The sequence below is a fragment of the Schistocerca nitens genome, chromosome 8, assembly GCF_023898315.1.
Source record: "Schistocerca nitens isolate TAMUIC-IGC-003100 chromosome 8, iqSchNite1.1, whole genome shotgun sequence".
NCBI classification, from domain to species: Eukaryota; Metazoa; Arthropoda; class Insecta; order Orthoptera; family Acrididae; genus Schistocerca; species Schistocerca nitens.
In genome coordinates this window covers 634,135,751-634,162,492 of record NC_064621.1, presented here as the reverse complement: position 1 = coordinate 634,162,492, position 26,742 = coordinate 634,135,751, and the positions used below count along the sequence as shown (strand labels likewise).

Sequence of the window (26,742 nt, the reverse complement as noted above, 5' to 3'; positions counted from 1 at the left end):
CCCCTTCAGTTACACTATTTGCAAATTTGCGAACATTTCCAAACGTTCACAGATTTTTACATGGATGACGGAGGCAGTTGGGGTACACAAATTCCGTCGCAAGGGGTAAAGGAGTGCTCACAGGAATGAAATCTGGCCAAACACTTACAATCCCAAATCCGTTAATTAACATGCTGACCCCATGTAAAAAAGCGATAATGGCAAAGGACTAAGATCGGCATCATTTTAACTGACATTCGTTCCAAATAATTATGAGTCTGTTTCGTACTTCATCAGAATAAAGTCACAGTTGCCTAATTTTCTGAAGTCGATAAAGATTTAGTTGTAAACAAGAATGGGAGCAATTTAGATTGCGGGTTTGATTCTTTAAATGGGGGGGGGGGGGGGGGGTAGGACGTCAAATGGGCAGCACAGGACATTTTAATTTTCACTATCTATACTTTTATAAATGAATTAATAAAACTTTGTCAGCACGACCAAAAAGGATTCAAGATTCACACTCATAGCAGTGGAAGTTCAAAAACATAAGAAAAAAAATTTTTTACTTATGAAACTTAATCGTTTTTTCACTTACTATTGGCTGCATTTGTTGTTATAGGTACACCTTTCTTCATAAGTAAGAGAGATTCTTCGATTAATTTTGCACAGCATACAAAGCAAAGGTGTATGAACATTTAGAATTTATTTAATTTATGAAAAAATGAATGAGCTGTTACATTTAAACTTCATGTTTAGAAAAAAACTCAAATTTTATAGTTAATTATCTCAATTTTTATGACAGTTTTAAATAGATTTGGAAAATTCTTGAGTTTCATACACCTTAAGTATGGTTTGTATGCTGTGCCAAATTCATCGAGGAATCTCTCTTACTTACGAAGAAAAATATACCTACAGCAATAGATGCAGCCAATAGTAAGTGAAAAAATGATGAAACTTCGCATATAAAAAAATTATTTTGTTATGTTTTTGAATTTCCACTGCTATGAGTGTGAATCCTGAATCCTTTCTGGTCATGCTGATGAAGTTTTATGAATTTATTTGTAAAAGTACAGACAGTGGAAATTAAAATGTCCTGTGGTGCCTCTCCTGCTCTAAGTCGACCCGTCTGACGTCCCACCCCCTCCTAATCAATCAGAGAACACTATGGAGCGCATACTAGGCACCGTGTTCAACACGTGTCGCCGTCTGTTGTTACGTGCTGGCAGTTTAAAAAAAAAGACCATTTAATTATGAAAAACTACGCACGTAACTCATTGGAAGCGTTAAAGAACTTCATTTAAATTATTGAAATGAAAGAGGAAACACGGTGGTTGGTTTAAAACAGTAGTCACTACATTTATAAAGCTTCTGAGCTCTCGTACCAGTGAGATACCAAAACAATCTAGGACAGAAATAAGAACTTTTTCAGTAAAATCATTCGTTTGTTTATTGTGTACAACGTTACATTTTCTGGTAAATATGAAATGAGTTAGAATTAAATCTTATTTTTGAAACTCTCAAATAATGAATCTGCAACTCCTAAAAATGGAGTATTGATTAATTCACCTTCTTCGCATTGTTTCTTACTCTAGGCAATAATTTTTGAAACTTGAAATAGTGCCTCAGTTGCTGCTTTATTCTTGTGCAGTGGTTTTGAAAAGTTTGACTGTTGATTGTAGTATTGATTAATTCACCTTCTTCGCATTGTTTCATACTCTAGGCAATAATTTTTGGAACTCGAAATAGTGCCTCAGTTGCTGCTTTATTCTTGTGCAATGGTTTTGAAAAGTTTGACTGTTGAGCATTAAGATTGCCTTACCTCTTCCTTTCTTGGGGCAGATTGAGCCAACTGATTTGAAGTGCGTTCGACGTTCCCTTTCATCGCAACCGATACAGTTGCATAGTACACTAAACACACACACACACACATCTGTTCTTTACCTGGGTAAAGAAGCAATAGATTTCCCATTTCGAATTCCAATGAGAAGTTTTTTGCGTCTTGTGTGAACATGCTGCCGTTAGAATGAACCTAGCTTAGTACCAATGTGTAATTCAAACTATCCACGTTAGAAACATCTGACATTCACTTGAAAATACAATGTAAGCAACCTCAAGCGTGTACATTGAACTGTGAGGCTGACAATACAGTATTCCTGACAACAATATAGTATTCCTGACAATGGAAACTGCGCCTGAGAAACATGCAGCTCTTGCCGTTAGCGCGGTCTGATCTCAATGGAGCGATCCAAGTTAGCCAACGTTATCGCGATCTACCGAAAAAGTACTGTGAGCTACTAGGAGTTCAAGATTCCCGCTTTGGAGATTACTGATTTAAAGGAACAATCGGGAAAGAAAAGTTGGCTAAAATGTAATGCAAGATCGTGAACTATCGAAAATAATATATAAACGTTATTCAAACGACTAAGCGGGAAGAAAAAATGTACGAGCGCGACTGATATTATTAAACATCACAAAAACATCAGCTAACCACACGTGGTAGCAATCAAAAACACCCATTGCACCATTCAACAAGTTAAAAATCGCAAGATGACAAAAATAACTTAATAAGACTCGTTGGACAAACTTCACTGGAGGCAGACTAGGAAATCCTTAGTAGCATATGCATAGCCTCACATCTTCACACCCTGAATTCACGGCATCCATCCTTTGAAGCCAGCACCGCCATGTTGGCACCACAAAGCGTTACCAGACCACTGATTACGACTGCTTCTTTAAATTCTGTCGTTGCACGCAACAGTTGTTTTAAATAGCAAATGTTACAGTGCTTTCGTGAATAACATTCTGGTCCCAAATGCACACTTAATCAGTAATACGGCATATTTCGTGTCATTAAAGTACTTTCTTTTGTTATATGTTTTGAATTACTAACAAGAGAATTATGTGATGTGAAAAGACTGCTTTTGTAGACCTGCTTTTTTATTAACATGCACGGACGAAACTGGTACTCTGTCTATATCCTCTTCCTGAGACCTCTTAGAACATGTTTTGCTTTGTTTGGGCAGTTTCCAATCTTTGCTTCTCACAGCGGTCACCCAGAGAACTTTCCGAGTTGCTCTGATAGGAAATATAAGGTCAAATGGCAGAAATAAAACCACTACAGTAAACCAGAAAAGCACAACCAAAATTCTTTTATCTAAAGGAAAATATCTTTTGAACGAGTCCACATACGAATGAAATGTGATTCCGTTGTAATTTAGCCTATAATTAGAATGATAAGTACACCTGTAAAAGGTGCAATGAGGAATTTGTGATAAAAACACTTCTGCGAGAGACTAATATTTGCAGCAGCTAACATAGAGGACGTCGGCTTCAAGTTTGGGATGTCATTACAGTTCCTCTTATTTTACCTCTATACCCACTCAACTCAAAACGTTCGGCTTCTCCATAAAGGTGTAGCCCCAGCTTCTAGTGGAAGTGTTATGTTGAAAAATACCAGCTTGCATCGTTCTCAGATAAACTAGTCGTTCTGTTTACAATATAAAGTGCATAGGCATCACATTTCATTTATAAGTGGACTCTTTCAAGCGAAATTTTCTTTTATGTACTTGACTTTTGGTCCCGCTTTTTTCTTTTACTGTAGTGGTTTCATTTCTGTAATTTGAATTCAGATTTTTCGTCAGTACAACTCAAAGAGCGCTCTTAGTGAACGCTGTCTGAAGGAAATTCAGCAAACCGTCCAGGCATAGCGAAATACATTCTCAGCATTTTCGGGAAGAGGACGTAAACGGAAATCAGTTTCGTCATTCCGTATTAAAGCAAATGTTGGATTGAGAAAGCAGCCTTTTCATTTCACACATTTCGCTTCTTGTTTATTTGAAACACGCAACAAAAGAAATTTATATTTACGAGGAGGAATGCGTCATATAACAGGATCTAATATGCCTTTAAGAGCAGAAAAATGGCAGAAAATGCCCTCCTGACTCTGTATTATTCACGAAAGCAATCTAACATTTACTATTTAAAACAACTGTTACGTGAACACGACAGAAATTAAGAATAATAACCAAATGTGAACAGTAGTCTCTAATGTTTAGGGCTACTGATATGACGGCGCTGGTTTCAAAGCAACGTACACAGTAAGTCCGTACCGCCACGTCTAATTTTTAGGGGAATATCTCCACGAACTTCTGTGGACTACAACCTCTCTGCTTACCCACCGAACCAAAGATCTTCCGGTTTGAAGCCCAATGCAAAGTGGCGGTAATTAAGGACCGTTAACTGCTGATTTTTAAGGGCATAAAAGGACGGAATAAACATGCCATCTGCTTGTAGATATCGATCATTTCTTCTATTGGTACAAATTTCTACTCTTCAAGAAACAGATGGAGGATTAATCTTTCATCCAATGAAACGAGTCTGCCCAAATTTTGGCAGGCGCGTTTCAATCCCATCAAGTGGGACTTTAATTATGCAAAACACCATATAAGCCCACTTTAATCTTTTTCTTCTTCACACCTTTGTCTCTTTTGCTTCACTTAACTTCGCCTGCATTTCACTCATCTCTTATGCAACTGTGATTTCTTTGTACCTGCAGGCCAACTGCTACCGCTTCTCCCTGAGCTGGCCTCGTATCCTCCCCACTGGAGACACGGACAACATCAACCAGGCGGGTATCGACTACTACAACAACCTCATCAACGAGCTGCTGGCCAACGGAATCGAACCTATGGTGAGTGCGCTACCGGATACAGTCCGGCGAACACTACTTAGCTAACTGATGTGGTAACTTACGTAAGTTATAGTATGTCTCGTACTCTCACCCCTTCATCTGTCAGCACGTAATCAAGAGGCATAACCTGCCTTTTTCATTCAGTGAATCCCGAAAGAAAAGTCCATGGGGAGTACTACACGCTGGCGACCACTATTTTACAAACTCAAATGGTGATCACGTGACGTCTGTGTCGATCTATCGCCTCCTCACCCGACAAACTCTAATCCGAATATATCAACAGTGCACTGTTTCAAGAGCTTGGCGTCAGATCACTGCTACATTATTTTGTCCGTCAGCGAGTCTCGAAAGAAAAGTTGAAAAGATTCGGACCTGCACGAGAGACGTACGAACTGCCATAAGTTTATCCATTTTAGTAGTCGGAGACCTCCGCAGTTGTTAATTAAATTAAAGAAACAAAACAACCAGAAATTTCTTATGTATCGGTATGCGTGCTGCGGATGCCTTGTGATAAATAACAATTTTGTTTATCTAATACATTTCGTCAGGGTGATATTTTGTACATTTGTATATTTTGTTTATCTACTACACTTCGTGAGTTGTCTACTAGATAAAAAAATTGTTATTTATATTTACAATATACGACTAAAGATGTGTACTAGATAAAAAATTGTTACTATCTGCAAGAGGTAGGAACCAGATGGCTTCTCGGATTTAAGGGCTCCTCAGTATGGAGCTAGTCACCACTTACAAACGTAACCTTTGTATATGGACACATAACTGTTCAGACAAGATGAAGAATAGGGTGAGCTGGTTGTTATGCTTTTATCGTGTTGCTAATGGTGCCTTTAAGCGGTAGCACACGTTTCTATTGTCTGGAAACAGCTTCCCTGCATCAGGCAGCGATTATGCCTCGGTCGAGAAACGTGCAGAACGTTAAAAAATACCTTAACTATTCTTAGGGCATCTTGATCTCAGAAGGTTATAAATGTGGCAGGACAAAGCTTTTTCGTTTCTGATGATAGTTCTACAACTTTGCTTCCGCCATTTTTTCTCAAAGTATGAGGCTTTATTGTAAAAAATATTAAAGGAAATAACGATTTGAAGTATGGGCCATCGCTGGGCACTACTTGCTACCATCTTTCGGGCAGCTTACGAATCCAGCTACGTAAGAACTGGGCATTTTTTCAGGAGGTCCATTAATAGATCACATTTTGCACTTGTTCATATGACAGTGTGCTGGTCAGCCAGGCAAAGTCCCATTGACTGAAATAGGCGGTAGAGGGGAAGAAAAGTCTGGAGAATACGGTGGGGTCGGGTAGATCTTCCATTTCAATGTTTCCAAGTATATTTTGACGGTTTATGCGACATGATGTCCAGCATTGTCATGCGGAAGAATAACCTTTTAATGTCTATCGCTGTACTGCTGCCGTTAGTCTTTCAGTGTTCGGCTCAAACGCTTTCCACAATGATCTCCTGAGATTCTTTCCGTCGGTTGCAGTAGCTTCGAAAACCCTCTCTCTTCCACTGCCATGCTAGTATTCGACGTCAAAATCACCGTTACTGAAGCTTTGAAACCATTCTCTGCATTTTCTTTGACAAACAGGTGCCTCACCATTGGTCTTAGCCAGCATTTTATGAGAGTTAGCCGCAGATTTCTTCAGGATAAAGCAGAAAATTAAAAATGAGGAGAACTGCACTCGTATGGTCAATCGACAATAACTTTATGATTTAATCACAAAGCGACCAATATTTTGATGGCGTTCTGTTTACAAATGCCTAAGCTTATTCTATGACACGACCCACTACCTGCACCACCACTTGCCCTTACTACCATCTATTGCAAAATGGCGGAAACCAAGTTGTAGGCTAATAGTTTCTCAAGAAAATTACGTAGACATTCAGAGGCATGTTCTTAACTACGCTTCATCGTTGCGGATCACAAAAGAAGATCCAGTAGCCGATTATTAGAAAGATCCAGCAGCCAATTATTAAAAGAAAAGCTAATGTAGTGACCTCCTTGACTGAGAGAAGTAGTTTATTCCGAAACGAGAAATGACTGCCTAGAGCGGGAGATAAACACAGAATTTATCCGTTCTTTCCTTCTGGACTACCATGGACTGAATCATGGGAAAAGGACATTCGTCTATACTTGAAATTTTTAGCGAATAGAACAATTTTGCTCCCTACAAATACTAGATTCAGACTGTAAATACACCTTATTTCTAATCATCTTCACAGAAAAACTTTGTTTACTACCTTTTTGAGTTAATATAATTATTGTAATGTTTTCCTATGTAACACTTTTTCATTTTTTATCTTCTGTAGAAACAATGTCAGTGTAAGTAGTACATCACGTTTATCATCTGTTTTTGCGACATTCACTTGTCACCGCAAGATGACCTGGTTCGCGACCAGATAAATATAATTTTGCAGAAAATTAGGAAGTCTTTTCCTTTTTAATATATTATCATATTGTGTCAGGCAAGGGCGGAAAATTCAGTTAATGTAGTAAATAAAGAATTTCCTTAAATTATTACCGCTGCACAGTTTTTTCGCTCACTCGAAAAAAAATATTTTTGGCACTTGTATCAATTAGGTCATCTACTGTACAAATGTTAACCAGAATTTGGCGTGGCACATCTTTCTGATCTCATATTCTGAGTTGACGACACGCATTCTTCCAGCTGCGACAGTGGTTCTCGCAAGTCTCGTAAGTTTTTGGTCTCCAACTTTATTACTGCACATTAAACGTGGCCGCATCTGTCCATAGATCACGCTGTACCACTGGGACCTGCCGCAGGAGCTGCAGAAACTGGGCGGATGGCCCAACATCGAGCTGGCTGACTACTTCGTCGAGTATGCTCGCATCGCCTTCGAGAACTTCGGAGATCGGGTGAGTTGCTTTCCCTCTCGTTCCTGCGTCAACCACGGAAGTACTGTTATCTTAGAAACTACTATTTCCCGCGAAAGTCTGTGAGATAGAAAAGAAGAATGCCATTAACAGAATCACTTGGCACTAGGTGAACTGCCATGCTGAATATTTTTGGTGTCTTATTTCGTTTTGTGTCACCATATTCTTATACATTTCGGCAGAAACTCTGCAATATAGTACCTTTCGTGTTGAAAAATTACGTTTTATTTAGGTTTCTTGATACCATGACCACGTACACATTCTAAGTAATTTCTCGCTTAGCCCGAACGGTGTACTTTTTCCAGCCATACGACTAGCGTGAGTCTGTGAATTGTCGTCTTCGAAGAGATTTTGCGAAACTCAGCTCGCTCTGTTCCTCCATGAGATCCATTGCGCTGCAGTCAACGGCGCTCCAGGTTGATGCCATGTTCCTTGACCTCAGCAGGCATTTGACACCATCCCCCACTGCCATTTATTGAAAACAAAAAAATGCGAGCTGGCAAAGTATCCGACCAGATTTGTAACTGGATACAAGACTTCCTCACAGACACAACTCAACACGTTCAGTCTTAACGGAACAAAAGGTAATTACAGGTCAATAGTCCCCTATTGTCGCTGCCATTTAAGCTACTTTCTTCGTGGACGAGTTATACTTCCTTAAGAGTCTTCCTATGAACCTGTCTGGTGTCTGCCTTCTCAGCTGTGTGTACAGTATTATGTGGTCAGTCCACTAAAGGTCACTTTGGACAGTTACTGCTAGATATTTTACGGTAGATACTGTTTCCAGCAGTGTCTCATCAATAGTGTTACCAGATAGGACGTATAGAAGGGATAGAGAAGATCCAAGTAAGAGCGGCGCGTTTCGTCTCACGGGATTGTTTGGTAGGTGCGAGAGCGATACCGAGATTCTCAACAAACTCGGTTTCCAGACGTTACAAGAGAGGAGTTTTGTATTAAGGAGAAGTTTACAATTGAAATTTCGACAGAGCACTTTGGGGCAAAATGTCGGACAACATATTATTCCTTCCATATGCATCTCGCGAAATAACCACGATGAGAAAATTGGAGAAATCAGAACTAATACAGACGCATACCGAGAATCATTCTTCCCACGCACCATTAGCGAGTGGAACAGGGAAGGGGGCATCAAGTATGGTACCAGAAGTACACTCCGCCACACACCGTTAGGTTGCTTGCGGAGTACACCGTAGATGGCGACGTAGATGTGACTGGAGTGCGACGTTCGTGCTAGATGGAGGAGAGGAGACCACGAAGTGATTTCATAGACGATGGCCGACGTACTGGATGTTTCAGAGTCTGTGCATCAAACGTTTAGGGGTGAAAAATCACATTCTGGAAGACAACATTTGTTACAAAATATTCGTTGAGGCTTCCTAGTGACGCTAGGCGTCTTTCATAATTGATTATGCCCCTTGAGGTGGCAGAGCATCGGCACCCTGCACCTTTCATATGCAATGTGTGTTGCCTAACCTTCAGTTGTCAGGACGAGCTTCTAAAATACATTTCTCCGCTTAGAGGTTTGTAAGCTACCTACTATGTCGATGAACTACTTTTTCTTACTCGAACAGTCCATGGGTGTACTGCCGGTCCATAGTGTCCAACGGGCACAATATTTTGGCAATCAGACATGTCGCCATCGTCAGGTGCGCTGACGAACTGAGCTCCTGAGGGACGGCGGCCATCTTAAATCCCCTCCCGAGGCGTTCTCTCCGCGTCGGTGAGACTCTGGTGTCAGCGTCTATGGTGGCATTGGTGTAATTTCCTCGTCCGCCCTAGTTTCCTTTGCTGAGCGTCTTTTTAATTAGACTCAATGCTGGTTCCCATGCCCTGCTGAGGTTGAAGCCACAATCTCGGTTGATGAGTCCGTCTCTGGTACGAATTTAGATAGCCTCTATAACGACGCTGTCCCAATATTTAGATGTCTGTGCCAGGACGCTGGTATGCTGGTAGTCCATGACGTGATTTTCGGTTAAACAGTGCTCTGCGACCGCCGACTTGTTGGGGGTACCAAAGTCGAGTGTGCCTCTGACGTTCTCGGCAACGATATTCGATGGTGCGCACTGTCTGTCCAATATAGGTCATCCCACATTGACACAGAATCTGATATATGCCGGCCTTCCGCAAACCGAGATCGTCTTTGACACTTCCGAATAATGCGCGCGTTTTATTTGGTGGGCAAAAGACAGTTCCTACTCGGTGTATCCTCAATATTCGTCCTATTTTCCCCGGGGAAACACCGAGTAGAAATTGTCTTTTGCCCAGCAAATAAAACGCGCGCATTATTCGGAAGTGTCAAAGACGATCTCGGTTTGCGGAAGGCCGGCATATATCAGATTCCGTGTTAATGTGGCAAGACCTATATTGGACAGACAGTGCGCACCATCGAAGAACGTTGCCGAGAACATCAGAGGCACATTCGACTTGGGTACCCAACAAGGCGGCGGTCGCAGAGCACTGTTTGTCCGAAAATCACGAAATGGGTGATACACAGGCATCTAAATACTGGGACAGCGTCGTTATAGAGGCTATCTAAATTCGTACCAGAGACGGACTCATCAGCCGAGATTGTGGCTACAATCTCATCAGGGCATGGGCACCAGCATTGAGTGTAATTAAAAAGACGTTCAGCAAAGGAAACGAACTGGCGACTAGGGGGGACGAGGCAAATACACCGACGCCACCACAGACGCTGACGCCAGCGGAGAGAACGCCTCGCGAGGAGAGGGGATTTAAGATGGCCGCCCGCCCTCAGGAGGTCAGTTCGATGGCGACGTGTCTGATCGCCGAAATATTGTGCCCGTTGGACACTATGGACCGGCAGTACACCCGTGGACTCTTCGAGCAAGAAACGCGTCAGGATAAACTGAAGAATCACGCTTTTTCTTAGATTATTCTGACGAATCTCAGCCGAGTATATGATTTTCCAACAACTAGCTTTATGGGGTAGTTACACTTCAGATCGCTCCTGACACGCGCTCTTAGATGTTTTACCGTTGTTACTTTTCCCAATATATTTACGTTCAAGATCAACTGGCGGTCCTTGTAGCAATCCTCAATATTTTATAGATTTTGCACTTCGCTATAGTTTTCTTGCGTTGCAACTTGCCTAGGCAAAACAGTGTCATCAGCAAACAACCTCACGGGGTTTCTGGAGCTTTATCATTTACGCACATGGGGACCAGAAGTATTTTCACTGTTTGATAGTTTATACATTCTCTTAAAAATTTGACTTACGGTCACGGTTTTTGGCAGTGAGAGAGTTACGTATTCGAAATGACCACCAGCGACTTTTACAGCGAAAAACAGCAGATCGAACTACGACTGCCAACATATTTTGCTCAGTGGCAGCACATGACGCTACAATTTGTTCACGTAGCTCGTTGATTGTAGGTGGCTTTCGCCAACACTCGTCGTCACAGCTATATTTCAGTAGGTGTGAGATCAGGAGAGTGAGGTCCCAATGAATAGGATCTTTTCCATCTACCGACATTTTGGATAGTGTCATCCAAGTACGACCTGACATCTCGATGGTGGTTAATGGAATCTCCACCTCGTTGCATGTAAAACATTTCGTCACCATAAGAGATTTGGTTGGCAGGCAAAGTCCTCGTGTGAAGTATATCGAGATACGCCAGACGAGTTATCGTACACTCGAAGAAGAAGAGTCCGAGCAAACGACACAATGACAAAACCACACCACACATTGTGGCCCAGTAGATTCACTGCCTTGTCTATATCAGCGTCAAGATTTCCAAGAACCCAGTGGACACAGTTGTCGCTGTTCATAGTATCGTAAAATATGAATTGCACCTCGTCACACCATACAAATTATGGGATAGATATTCAGCCTGAAGCCACTCATGATATTGAGTACTTCACTCTTAGTCGTCCTCGGTTGTCGCCTTTAGCAGGCGTGTGGAGTAACCATCCACTTTGCGCCCTTCAGAATGCGTCTTAACACCTGACTGGTTTACCACACTTTCACATTATCCCTGGTTCACAGATTTCTACGGTAATCGGACGAAACCTTACAATATCACAGCAATGGACGCTTGAGTTGTCACGGTTTTTGCCCTCTGCATTTCTTTAATAGTTTCACTGGCTTCGAACTTATCGCGAATATAGCCCCGGAATATCTTACTTCCAGTACCAGTTTAATACAACCTTGAATTCCACTAATGACAACCTACTCAGCCCATGATACCTACTCTATCGTCTTTCACGGTACTGGTCCGGCGTGCCACGTTATCGCAAGCACATGCGCGATGCGAGTTTTCAGCTGCACAACGAATGCAGTAGGTACGTTACGTGAGGTGAGTAACTAAGTCATTTTGTTTCGAAATTGTTGAACTACAAACAGTGAGAACATATTTTGACCCCTGTATGTTGTAAACAGTAATGCTCCTACAACACTGCCTTGGGAGGTTCTTTAGTATCTATCCGTTCCGTTCTGTGTTGAGGTCTCTCTATGTCAGTGCTTTCCAATCTAGGGGTAATTACACTCTGAAGGGGTTAAATGTAATTTTTCTGAAGGATAGAAATAAAGGGGTTGAATTGTGCTTGTTGCTAAACAAACCTATTTTTAAAAGATCATTACTATTATCACTATTTTGTACGGCTGCAAAGCTGATCATATAAATTATCAATAATTACTTTTTTTTCCAAATACTAGCATTAACATAAGACACAATGAGATGGAGGTTACCGTCGTGAAACGAATGTATGAGTATCATCGTTCGCACATTACATACGCTTAGGTGTCTCTCGAAAATATGTTTTCGGAGTAGTAGGTGGTTCCTGAAACAGAAATGAAATTGCTTCAATAGTCACATCGCAATAATAAACGAATAAATTGACTGTACAACACAACAGTACGTATCTACTACACTATTATGGCTATTACACTGCTGTAGAACCTACACATTATTATTATTATTATTATTATTATTATTGGGCGTCATTAAATCCAACAAAAGAGTGGAATGCTGAAGTCTTCCAATTTCTGTCGTTTCAGATGAAAGGAGTCAAAGAGATTTACGAGGTATAGTGCTCACGTTTTAACTTGGTTGTTTTTAGATGTGGATGAAGGGTGTGGGTGAAGAAAGCGTCGCTAGGAACAGTAATGGTGTAGAGAAGGGAAGTCCTGTAACAAGCGTCTACCCTCAATGTAGGTAATTAGCTTTCTCTCCTGAGGCGTAGTTGTAGGTAGTACTCACTATCCACTGAGAATTGTTTCATTATTATGTAAAAGAAGGCTGTTAGAAATATGCTGCAATGTCTCATTGAATCATTAGTTTGAGAGTGATAAACCACCTACAAAAACTAAATATCGTTAAACTAAGTATCGTTTATGGTTCATCACTTTAAAAATGAAAGCGTTCAAAGTAAATTCTTTTTAATTCTGAAGTTTAGTTAGCTGCTAATACTGGAGAAGATGGAGGGGGGGTTATTGCACTCAGGAGTCATCGTCTGAGAAAGGTTGGGAGCCACAGATCTACATGGAAGCCTGGAATCAAGTCCGGTCAGTCAGTGGCAAATTCGTATATATTTTTTAGGCAACTACTGACCATTAAAATTGCTACACAACGAAGATGACGTGCTACATACGCGAAATTTAACCGACAGGAAGATGATGCTGTGATATGCAAATGATTAGCTTTTCAGAGCATTCACACAAACTTGGTGCCGGTGGCGTCACCTACAAAGTGCTGACATGAGGAAAGTTTCCAACCGATTTCTCATACACAAACAGCAGTTGACCGGCATTGCCTGGTGAAACGTTGTTGTGATGCCTCGTGTAAGGAGGAGAAATGCGTACCATCACGTTTCCGACTTTGATAAAGGTCGGATTGTAGCCTATCTCGATTGCGGTTTATCGTATCGCGACATTGTTGCTCGCGTTGGTCGAGATCCAATGACTGTTAGCAGAATATGGAATCGGTGGTTTCAGGAGGGTAATACGGAACGCCGTACTGGATCCCAACGGCCTTGTATCACTATCAGTCGAGATGGCAGGATCTTATCAGCATGGCTGTAAGGGATCGTGCAGCCACGTCTCGATCCCTGAGTCGACAGATGGGGACGTTTGCAAGACAACAACCATCTGCACGAACAGTTCGATGACGTATGCAAGAGCATTGACTATCAGCTCGGAGACCATGGCTGCGGTTAACCTTGACGCTACGTCACAGACAGGAGCCCCTGCGATGGTGTACTCAACGAAGAACCTGGGTACACGAATGGCAAAACGTCACTTTTTCGGATGAATCCAGGTTCTGTTTACAGCATCATGATGGTCGCATCCGTGTTTGGCGACATCGCGGTGAACGCACATTGGAAGCGTGTATTCGTCATCGCCATACTGGCGTATCACCCGGCGTGATGGTATGGGGTGCCATTGGTTACACGTCTCGGTCACCTGTTGTTCGCATTGACGGCACTTTGAACAGCTGAAGTTACATATCAGATATGTTACGACCCGTGGCTCTGCCCTTCATTCGATACCTGCGAAACTCTGCATTTCAGCAGGATAATGTACGACTGCATGTTGCAGGTCCTGTACGGGCCTTCTGGATACAGAAAATATTCGACTGCTGCCCTGGCCAGCACATTCTCCAGATCTCTCACCAATTGAAAACGTCTGGTCAATGGTGGGGCTCGTCACAATACGCCAGTCACTACTCTTGATGAACTGTGGTATCGTGTTGAAGCTTCATGGGCAGCTGTACCTGTACACGCCATCCAAGCTCTGTTTGACTCAATGCCCAGGGGTATCAAGGCCGTTATTACGGCCAGAGGTGGTTGTTCTGGATACTGATTTCTCAGGATCTATGCACCCAAATTTCGTGAAAATGTAATCACATGTCAGTTCTAGTATAATATATTTGTCCAATGAATACCCGTTTATCATCTGCATTTCTCCTTGGTGTAGCAATTTTAATGGCCAGTAGTGTATACATATTTAGGCAAACTATAATGCGGAACTGGATCGAATGATGTTCTTTCGTCCACAGGTGAAACTGTGGCTGACCTTCAACGAGCCCAACATGTTCTCCAAGGGCTACTCGGGAGCGTCATCCGCTCCTGGTGCCAACTCCTCGGGCATTGCTGACTACCTGATGGCCAAGACGATCCTGGTGGCGCATGCGCGCGTCTACCGACTCTACGACCTGAGCTTCCGCTTCAAGCAGCGGGGTGAGCCCGACAGCCACTGACTGCTACTGGCTTCTCTTACATAACTCAACATCTTCCAACATTCTTAGTTAGAGAAGTACTTTAAGGTGGAAAGAGACGGTGGAGATTCGTAAATCATAGAAATGAAAATGTCCACGTTAATGTACATACGAAAATCCTTCGGTCTGTGTTATACGTGAAAGATACGTTCAGTGCGCTCAGAGGTAAACTACAACAACTGGACCATGAAAAAATAATTAAAATTAGGTGCTTTCGAAAATTAATTAACTGAGACAGGAGTAAACACGGTTGTATGTCCCATGTTATGGAAGCTATGCATTGGGCAAGTTCAGGAAGTTAATTAGGTATTTGAAGTACTGGCTTTTAGTTCACGATAATTTTAAGGTCAGCTGGTGACAGTGTAATTCTGTCAGAGATAGTAAGGGAGCTTTAGTGCACTCAGTGTGCTGCGCTGGTCAGCACCAGTCGATGGCGTGCTGTGTGTTGCCAATTAGAACCCGACCATCAGCAAACATTTTATATTTAGTATTCATCATTTCTTAAAAGTTCTTGAAATATCTTACGTTTCTAATATTTGTATGTTACAGAGTAGTCAATATTTCGTATAAATACCACTATTACGCTATTTTCAATGTTTGTATAAATAGCTGCACTCTCCATCGAGAAGTTTAGTTCTGATCTACCTGTAAATTGGCATTAGTAATAAACGTGCATCAGTGCTAAGTGTTATATCTCGTTGACGAGCCCGCTTTCCGATCTGGACTTGAGTCTGGTTACAGCTTGCTACTGTGTAGTGGAGACGTTGCATACTTCAAAACATCTACATCACCGTGGTTTCAATTAGCAATTCATAAACCGTTGGTGACAGAGCAAGTGGAATACAAGCATTACATCATCTCGTGGTCCATACATTCAAGAGACCAATGGATTCCAAGCCAGCAGTGAGTCAGATGCACATCAGGTGTCTACCAATGCTCTCTGGACCTGCTGGCCAGGACACAACAAAATGGCTGGAAGGATTCGCTCGAGTCGCCAGACACAACAGATGGCATTACATAATAAGTTTCGCAAAAGTGTGCTTTGACTAGGACTGCACAGGGCGTTAGTGGTTCGAGTCCTGAAGACCGAACAAAGTTACCAAGGAAGTTGGCTATCTATTGCCACACATTGATGACCACCCCTGACTGCTTGAAAGAGGCTGTAAGTAGGCTGTTTAGGTTTTTATGTTGGTAACGCCACGTAGCGCTTCCTTCTCTAGATTGTCGCACAGATGACAAAATGGTAGATATCGAAATAGATGACAGACGGATAGAAAAACAAAATCGCTCCAAAGGGGAAAGGCCGCTGGACCAGATGGGATTGTTGCTGTTGTTGTGGTCTTCAGTCCTGAGACTGGTTTGATGCAGCTCTCCATGCTACTCTATCCTGTGCAAGCTTCTTCATCTTCCAGTACCTACTGCAACCTACATCCTTCTGAATCTGCTTAGTGTATTGATCTCTTGGTCTCCCTCTACGATTTTTACCCTCCACGCTGCCCTCCAATGCTAAATTGGTGATCCCTTGATGCCTCAAAACATGTCCTACCAACCGATCCCTTCTTCTGGTCAAGTTGTGCCACAAACTTCTCTTCTCCCCAATCCTATTCAATACCTCCTCATTAGTTACGTGATCTACCCACCTTATCTTCAGCATTCTTCTGCAGCACCACATTTCGAAAGCTTCTATTCTCTTCTTGTCCAAACTAGTTATCGTCCATGTTTCACTTCCATACATGGCTACACTCCATACAAATACTTTCAGAAACGACTTCCTGACACTTAAATCTATACTCGATGTTAACAAATTTCTCTTCTTCAGAAACGATTTCTTTGCCATTGCCAGTCTACATTTTATATCCTCTCTACTTCGACCATCATCAGTTATTTTACTCCCCAAATAGCAAAACTCCTTTACTACTTTAAGTGTCTCATTTCCTAATCTAATACCCTCAGCATCACCCGATTTAATTTGACTACATTCCATTATCCTCGTTTTGCTTTTGTTGATGTTCATCTTATATCCTCCTTTCAAGACACTGTCCATTCCGTTCAACTGCTCTTCCAAGTCCTTTGCTGTCTCTGACAGAATTACAATGTCATCGGCGAACCTCAAAGTTTTTACTTCTTCTCCACGATTTTTAATACCTACTCCGAATTTTTCTTTTGTCTCCTTTACTGCTTGCTCAATATACAGATTGAATAATATCGGGGAGAGGCTTCAACCCTGTCTCACTCCCTTCCCAACCACTGCTTCCCTTTCATGCCCCTCGACCCTTATAACTGCCATCTGGTTTCTGTAAAAATTGTAAATAGCCTTTCGCTCCTTGTATTTTACCCCTGCCACCTTCAGAATTTGAAAGAAAGTATTCCAGTTAACATTGTCAAAAGCTTTCTCTAAGTCTACAAATGTTAGAAACGTAGGTTTGTCTTTCCTTAACCTATTGTCTAAGGTAAGTCGTAGGGTCATTACGGCCTCACGTGTTCCAACATTTCTACGGAATCCAAACTGATCTTCCCCGAGGTCGGCTACTACCAGTTTTTCCATTCGTCTGTAAAGAATTCGTGTTAGCATTTTGCAGCTGTGGCTTATTAAACTGATAGTTCGGTAATTCTCACATCTGTTAACACCTGCTTTCTTTGGGATTGGAATTATTATATTCTTCTTGAAGTCTGAGGGTATTTCGGCTGTCTCATACGTCTTGCTCACCAGATGGTAGAGTTTTGTCATGACTGGCTCTCCCAAGGCCATCAGTAGTTCTAATGGAATGTTGTCTACTCCCGGGGCCTTGTTTCGACTCAGGTCTTTCAGTGCTCTGTCAAACTCTTCACGCAGTATCTTATCTCCCATTTCGTCTTCATCTACATCCTCTTCCATTTCCATAATATTGTCCTCATGTACATCGCCCTTGTATAAACCCTCTATATACTCCTTCCACCTTTCTGCCTTCCCTTCTTTGCTTAGAACTGGGTTGCCATCTGAGCTCTTGATATTCATACAAGTGGTTCTCTTTTCTCCAAAGGTCTCTTTAATTTTCCTGTAGGCAGTATCTATCTTACCCCTAGTGAGACAAGCCTCTACATCCTTACATTTGTCCTCTAGCCATCCCTGCTCAGCCATTTTGCACTTCCTGTCGATCTCATTTTTGAGACGTTTGTATTCCCTTTTGCCTGCTTCATTTGCTGCATTTTTATATTTTCTCCTTTCATCAATTAAATTCAATATTTCTTCTGTTACCCAAGGATTTCTATTAGCCCTCGTCTTTTTACCTACTTGATCGTCTGCTGCCTTCACTACTTCATCCCTCAGAGCTACCCATTCTTCTTCTACTGTGTTTCTTTCCCACATTCCTGTCAATTGTTCCCTTATGCTCTCCCTCAAACTCTCTACAGCCTCTGGTTCTTTCAGTTTATCCAGGTCCCATCTCCTTAAATTCCCACCTTTTTGCAATTTCTTCAGTTTCAATCTGCAGTTCATAACCAATAGATTGTGGTCAGAATCCACATCTGCCCCTGGAAATGTCTTACAATTTAAAACCTGGTTCCTAAATCTCTGTCTTACCATTATATAATCTATCTGATACCTTTTAGTATCTCCAGGATTCTTCCAGGTATACAGCCTTCTTTTATGATTCTTGAACCAAGTGTTAGCTATGATTAAGTTATGCTCTGTGCAAAATTCTACAAGGCGGCTTCCTCTTTCATTTCTTCCCCCCAATTCATATTCACCTACTATGTTTGCTTCTCTCCCTTTTCCTACTGACGAATTCCAGTCACCGATGACTATTAAATTTTCGTCTCCCTTCACTACCTGAATAATTTCTTTTATCTCGTCATACATTTCATCAATTTCTTCATCGTCTGCAGAGCTAGTTGGCATATTAACTTGTACTACTGTAGTAGGCATAGGCTTCGTATCTATCTTGGCCACCATAATGCGTTCACTATGCTGTTTGTAGTAGCTAACCCGCACTCCTATTTTTTTATTCATTATTAAACCTACTCCTGCATTACCCCTATTTGATTTTGTATTTATAACCCTGTAATCACCTGACCAAAAGTCTTGTTCCTCCTGCCACCGAACTTCACTAATTCCCACTATATCTAACTTTAACCTATCCATTTCCCTTTTTAAATTTTCTAACCTACCTGCCCGATTAAGGGATCTGACATTCCACGCTCCGATCCGTAGAATGCCAGTTTTCTTTCTCCTTATAACGACGTCCTCTTGAGTAGTCCCCGCCCGGAGATCCGAATGGGGGACTATTTTACCTCCGGAATATTTTACCCAAGAGGTCGCCATCATCATTTAATCATACAGTAAAGCTGTACCTGATGGGATACCAGTTCGATTTTACACAGAGTACGCGAAGGAACTTGCCCCCCTTCTTGCAACGGTGTACCGTAGGTCTCTAGAAGAGCGTAGCGTTCCAAAGGATTGGAATAGGGCACAGGTCATCCCCGTTTTCAAGAAGGGACGTCGAACAGATGTGCAGAACTATAGACCTATATCTCGAACGTCGATCAGTTGTAGAATTTTGGAACACGTATTGTTTTCGAGTATAATGACTTTTCTGGAGACTAGAAATCTACTCTGTAGGAATCAGCACGGGTTTCGAAAAAGACGGTCGTGTGAAACCGAGCTCCACGAGACTCAAAGGTCCATAGACACGGGTTCACAGGTAGATGCCGTGTTTCTTGACTTCCGCAAGGCGTTCGATACAGTTCCCCACAGTCGTTTAATGAACAAAGTAAGAGCATATGGACTATAAGACCAATTGTGTGATTGGATTGAAGAGTTCCAAAAAAACAGAACGCAGCATGTCATTCTCAATGGAGAGAAATCTTCCGAAGTGAGAGTGATTTCAGGTGTGCCGCAGGGGAGTGTCATAGGACCGTTGCTAATTACAATATACGCAAATGACCTTGTGGATGACATCGGAAATCACTGAGGCTTTTTGCGGATGATGCTGTGGTATATCGAGAGGTTGTAACAATGGAAAATTGTACTGAAATGCAGGAGGATCTGCAGCGAATTGACGCATGGTGCAGGGAATGGCAATTCAATCTCAATGTAGACAAGTGTAAAGTGCATCGAATACATAGAAATATATATCCCAAATCATTTAGCTACAAAATAGCAGGTCAGCAACTGGAAGCAGTTAATTCCATAAATTATCTGGGAGTACGCATTAGGAGTGATTTAAAATGGAATGATCACATAAAGTTGATCGTCGGTGAAGCAGATGCCAGACTGAGTTTCATTGGAAGAATCCTAAGCAAATGCAATCCGAAAACAAAGGAAGTAGGTTACAGTACTCTTGTTCGCGCACTGCTTGAATACTGCTCAACAGTGTGGGATCCGTACCAGATAGGGTTGATAGAAGAGATAGAGAAGACCCAACGGAGAGCAGCGCGCTTTGTTACAGGATCATTTAGTAATCGCGAAAGCGTTACGGAAATGATAGATTATCTCTGCAGGAGAGACGCTCAGTAGCTCGGTACGGGCTTTTGTTAAAGTTTCGAGAACATACCTTCACCGAAGAGTCAAGCAGTATATTGCTCCCTCCTACGTATATCTCGCGAAGAGACCATGAGGATAAAATCAGAGAGATTAGAGCCCACACAGAAGCATACCGACAATCCTTCTTCCCACGAACAATACGATACTGGAATAGAAGGGAGAACCGATAGAGGTACTCAGGGTACCCTCCGCCACACACCGTCAGGTGGCTTGCGGAGTATGGATGTAGATGTAGATGTAGCGCTCTGTATGAAATCACTGGCTGTGCTGTGTGCAGTCTGTCGCTGGTTTGCATTGTTGGAATATTCGCTATTGTAGTGTTGGGAAGTTGGATGTGAACAGCGCGTAGCGTTGCGCAGTTGGAGGTGAGACGCCAGCAGTGGTGGATGTGGGGAGAGAGACGGCAGAATTATGAGAGCGGACGATCTGGACGTGTGTCCATCAGAAAGAGTAAATTTGTAATACTGGATATGATGAACTGATTATATATATATATATATATATATATATATATATATATATATATATATATATATATATATATGATGACTTTTGAACATTATTACGGTAAATACATTGTTTGTTCTCTATAAAAATCTTTCATTTGCTAAAAATGGCTAGCAGTAGTTAGTGCCTTCAGTAGTAAGAATCTTTTATTCAGCTGGCAGAATTGGCGCACGCTGTATTGCAGTAGTTTGAGTAACGAAGATTTTTGTGAGGTAAGTGATTCATGAAAGGTATAGGTTATTGTTAGTCAGGGCCATTCTTTTGTAGGGATTATTGAAAGTTAGATTGCGTTGCGCTAAAAATATTGTGTGTCAGTTTAGTGTTGATCAGAATAAGTAAAGAGGGAATCGTCTGAGTACGTACAGTTTTGCTCAGCTGTTTGAAAATCAAATAACGTAAGAGGTTTATCAGCACAGTCACCATTAATTTTTCTATGGGGATGTTTCAAGGCGAAGTATTTTTCAGCTATTGACATGCACAGCTTACTGTCACATTGACGTTGGCTGGGAAAAGACTGCCTTCGTAATTCCTGAATGCGTCTACGCCTTTACAGCTATGCTACTTTGACTGCCCAACACTTCAGCCACTTTCTAACTTTTGATGGACAACAAATGTACGACGTAGCTTTGCTGTCTGGAGGACACTCGTTTTTTCGAAGACAGCTGAAGCACATCCAAGCAGCCCAACAAATCAGCTGAAGTGTGTTCAAACTGCTGGCCTCCACCTCCTGACTCCGAAAAAGTGCCTCTTCACAGCACAAGGTATAAAGAAGTCTTGGTACATAAAGCGAGTGGCTATGGAGTCTGTCCTTTTTAAGAAAAATAGAAGAGAGAAGAAGAAAATAATGGAATGTACTCCAATTAAAGCAAACAGTCCCGAGGCAATTAGATTAGATTGTGTATTTAAAAACCTAGCAACGACTCTTATTTGTGGCCATGAAAGTCACAACGTAACAAAACGGTAGTACTGTAGTGGCAGCCAGTGATCTAGATTGTGGTTTCAGGCAAGGTTGGCGTCACGCTGGACGGAGGCTGGTACGAGCCGCTGACCAACAGCGCGGAGGACGCCGACGCTTCGGAACGTCAGCTGCAGTTTGAGGTCAGCGGTGCCAGCATAAACTGTCTGTGTTTGCTTCCGTGTCCAGTCTCTTGTTGTCCTGTCACTAATTTTGTAGACTTTCCAATAACGCAATGCCTTGCTCACAGATCGGGCTCTGGGCGAATCCCATCTTCTCGCTGCTGGGCGACTTCCCCAAGCTGGTGCGCCAGCGCGTGGCAGCCAACAGCAAGCAAGAGGGGCGCACCAGGTCTCGCCTGCCATCGTTCTCCTTGTCCGAGATTCTCCTCATCAAGGGTGAGTAGGCGACGCACAGAGACACAGGATACTTCTCAAGCCTTCTGTCTACTCTAGCACGTCCTGTAGAATACTAGCATTTTTCACATGTCAACCTTACCAAAAGACACTTGCAGAAGGGGAGTGATAGATATTGTTACCTACAAGAGAAACAGCATTGCAGAAGAAACTTAGAAAGAATCATTGCAGATGTTAGCAGTATAACTATCACATGGCATAAAACAAAAAGTGTCGCAGCTACGGATGATCTAAACAATTAATTTTGAGTACTAGTTTACAACGTTCCTGCTCCAACTATATAATAAGTTCCCAAAGATTATTAATTGCACTGCTTGACAAAAAGGTGAAGTAGCCTGAGGACATGATCGGATGTCAGTAGAAGTTCCTATATGCATACATCATCGGTGGTTTGTAAATCATTAGAGTTGAGAATCTCTGTGACAGGTAAAACGACCACCAGAGTGCCTTAGTGTGGTTCGCTTTTGCTGTTGTTACCATGTCTGGTAGGGTATATAATGGACGTGAACTGCGCCAGATCTTGACTGATCACTGTGAAGGATACATAACTGCCGCATACTCGTGTGAGACACGTTTGTCACCACATGACAGAGTTTGGTAGCGTTCTCATTTTGAGTCTACATTTGGCCAGCTGGTCGACTAGTGCAGTATCCGGATTTGTGGGGCATTCGGATGTGACAGTGACCGGATATTTGAGGGCATGACCGCGTCTGACCACCACTAGGTAGGGTCACCGTGTTGTGCCCCAAACACATCGTAGCCCCTACACCCCCGCCCTGTAACATTCTTTGTCATGCCAGACCACTGGTTGGAGATTAACAGCAGCTGGAGTAGGGAGTTACCGTCGCATGTGTAGGCTGCTGTTAGCACCCCAACACAAACGGCTGCGTTTGGAGAGGTGCCTTGACAAGGAAGCGTGGACTGCTGATGAATGGTGTCACATTGTATTAGCAATGAAATGTGGTTGTGCGTCACTCCGGCTGACTATCGTTGGCGAGGATGGTGGTGACCCCAGAAGAGGCCGCATTCTTCCAATATTTTGGAGAGTCGCGGTGTGGGGAGCCATCAGCTATGACCCTGGTCACATCTGGTCATGACTGATGGCACTCTGATGTCACGACAGTACATCAAGGACATCCTGCGTCCTTAGATCGTGCTATTCAGGTGACAATGTCACGGTACCACTTCTAAACAGCACAAAAATCGTCCACATGTGTCAGGTGTCTGTGAACTCCCTGCTTGAAGTTGAAATAATCACGTGGCCAGCAAGACCATCAGAATTTTCCCCAACGGAACAAGTGAGAGACCAGCTCGGACGTCATGGCTGTCCAATGTCAGTGTCCAGAATATCAAGGACCGGTTACAGCAGTCATGGCAGTTTGCCTCAGATGAGGATAGACCTGTTGTATGCAGCATTTCCAACCCATTTAGCGTATGCATTCGCGCCAGAGATTGATAAGAGCGCTTAGTAAATTTCACTCGAGTCTGTAATCACTGAAATAACATCATATATCAAATGTTCAAATGGCTCTGAGCACTATGGGACTTAACATCTGAGATCATCAGTCCCCTAGAACTACTTAAAGCTAAATAAGCTAAGGACATCACACACATCCATGCCCAAGGCAGAATTCTAACCTGCGGACGTAGCTGAAGCGCCTAGAACCGCTCGGCTACAGCGGCCGGCCATCATACATCCTCTCAGCCCGTGAACTTCCATTCCATTTCCGCCTACCCTTCTGAGTGCTTCACCATTTTTGTCAGGCAGTTTAGTTGTTTTAAATATCATCCATCCCTAGTCCTAGCAGGACAAGATATTCTCGCTGTCACGTGTTTCACTCTATGACAGCCTGCCTGATCTTATAAGGTATGTCACTGAAAAGTTAAGTCCTCCCTACCTGCTGGAGACCTATAATCAACTGCATACCTCTATTTTCCACAGGTACATCCGACTTCTTCGGACTCAACCACTACACGACATCTCTGGTAACTTCTGGAAGCAGCGGCGTGGTGCCTTCCAAGACATATGACGCCGGTGTCGTCACCTCCACCATTGAAGGCTACAATACCAACTACTGGATCTCAGTGAGTACCGTAGCCCCGGGTTTCTCGCAACCCAAGAAGTTGGCGTTTCCATTATAAAGATAATGCTTGGTGACAAACGTAAATTTTCTGTACAGTAATCTATCCAGTATGAAATTTCTTCAAATGTGTCGCTACTTCACCTTGTTCCTACTCGTCATACGAACAGTAATCACACTCTCATAGACATATCTGCAAAGAAATCCCCAAACAAAGTAAATCACACTACACATATATTTGCATCTGGGACGTCCGTCCATGACATTATTTTCATGACGAACTCGCGAGAATTTTCCAGAAAAAAAAAAAAAACGTAGCTCACTACATACTGCTCCTTAAACGGATTATTTCATCTGAACTTGCAACTGACAAATAGACTGAATGATGTTTTCTATTCCTTTCTCCCACATAAAAGGAGAACGTCATGTAATTGTCAGCGTCAATAAAATTCACCAACAGCCGTGTGCTTTAAAATATTGTTTTATTTTATTGTAGGGCTACCAACTTTAGCAATTCATTATGCCGTCTGCAGACCCCATACGCATCTATCCAAATGAACGAACTTGTCGTACAGTGCCATAAATCACTGAATATCGTGAATTCAATCGTTATACAATTGCTTCATTCGAAGAAGTGATAGCAACGATGACTTGAGGAGTATCTATCTGCGAGAAGTAGGTGTAGATGTAGATATAATAAAACATAAAACAAAACATTTATTAATCCTAAAAAGACAATAAGCTATAAGTTTATATAAACGCAGTCAATAATGTAACACAGGAATTAGCTTAATTTTTCTAGGAACTCTTTATCAGAGCAGGAGTGACTCATGAGTAAGCTTTTCACTTTCGAGTTGAAAATGCGTGGATTACTGCTAAGATTTTTGAATTTTTGTGGTAACTTATTAAAAATCGTCTTTCTGTAGAAGAATGAAGGAGGTGCAATCAAGAAGCTAATTTTTAGGAATAGGTTGATATTGTTAACAAGAAACAACATTATATATGAGAGGTCAGTGTCAGAATACCGAGACTAATGAACAGGGATAGACAAGAGGTTCCCGAACTTACACCTCTTATTGCCCGAACCGCTCGTTCCTGAGTCAAAAATTCAGAATGGAAAGAGCTATCCCAAAACATAATATCATACGTCATAAGGGAATGAAAATGAGCAGAGTAGACTACTTTTCGTATCGAACTATCAAGTATTTCAGATACTGTTCTAATAGTAAAAATGGCAGCATTATGTCTTCTAACGAGGTCCTGAACATGGGCTTTCCACGATGATTCAGCTTCAAAAACCACCCACTCACGAGCTTCTCTTATTCTCTCTTCCGCTATGAGTAGACCATTAGTCCTACAGGAAAAATGAACAGGACTATTCTGCAGGAAATTTTATGTAAGTAAATTTTGTCATGAGGTACGTTTTCGCTGGAATCCGCGGTTTTCGAGTTATTCAAGAAAAATGATTTTCCTGAATAATTCGAACATACGGGTCTCTAGCGAAAATGTATCCCAGTACAAAATTTGACTTCATTGGTTTCCTACAAAAAAGTCCTCTTCATTTTTTCTGTAGAGGTTGCACAAAGGACATAGGTAGGTGTAGCTGGATCTCTTTGTATAATCCACGACCAGCCAAGAAACTACCTAACTACAAACAAAGTACTAGACGAATAACTATCACGCTTCCATAAGCATCGCAGCATAGCATATGTCTTAGCCTAATGAAGGTAACAGATGATGTAAATGTTGCCATGAATGCAGAGGAGGCAACTATCATGTGCTTCTTAGTGTTCAGCAAATCCTGACGCTGTAGACTAGGATATTTTACTTGCTAAACTCAACAGCCGGAATTTGTCGCTAAGTGCGGTGTAATGGTTTCGTTCACACCTGACGACTCACCAGAAATACGTCATGTCCGGCCCTATAAAGTCACAATGGAAGTAGGCAGTATGAGGCGTTCCCCAGGGCTCGGTATTAGGTCCTACACTCTTTTCATTGTACATAAATAATTTGTCATCAGTTTTGTCCTACTGCAAATACCACCTGTACATTGGTGACCTCCAGTTGTATCTAAGTGCAAAACCAATAAACCTGAAGACAGATATCGAGAATCTCAACCCTAACCTGTGTGAACCATCAAAATTTGCCCCGCCTATAGAGTTGAAACTTAGCCCATGCAAAAACCAATCGATACTGGTTGGTAATTATAGGCTCATTAGCCCAAAGCATCTGGAATCCCTACCATTTTTAACACTAAATGGGGAAAATATCATCTTCTTTCCTTCAGCCAAGAGTCTAAAAATAATAATAGATGAAAACCTAAATTGGACTCAACACGTAACTGCAACGTGCTAGAAGGCATCAGCATCTCTCTATGCCCTACAAAAATGTAAAAAGCTCTTCCCTCATGACCTGAAGAAGAAACT

General features: G+C 42.1%; 1 protein-coding gene across 1 annotated transcript in view; it reads left to right on the top strand.

The window, feature by feature from the left end:
• The window catches only part of LOC126199711 (myrosinase 1-like), a 51,372-nt gene that overhangs the window by 12,213 nt on the left and 12,417 nt on the right, over positions 1–26,742 (top strand). The window contains exons 3-8 of the mRNA XM_049936638.1: positions 4,535–4,669; positions 7,443–7,565; positions 14,618–14,798; positions 21,868–21,962; positions 22,070–22,217; positions 24,178–24,320. Coding sequence (XP_049792595.1) covers positions 4,535–4,669; positions 7,443–7,565; positions 14,618–14,798; positions 21,868–21,962; positions 22,070–22,217; positions 24,178–24,320 — 825 coding nt within the window. The remainder of the gene's footprint in view (positions 1–4,534; positions 4,670–7,442; positions 7,566–14,617; positions 14,799–21,867; positions 21,963–22,069; positions 22,218–24,177; positions 24,321–26,742) is intronic.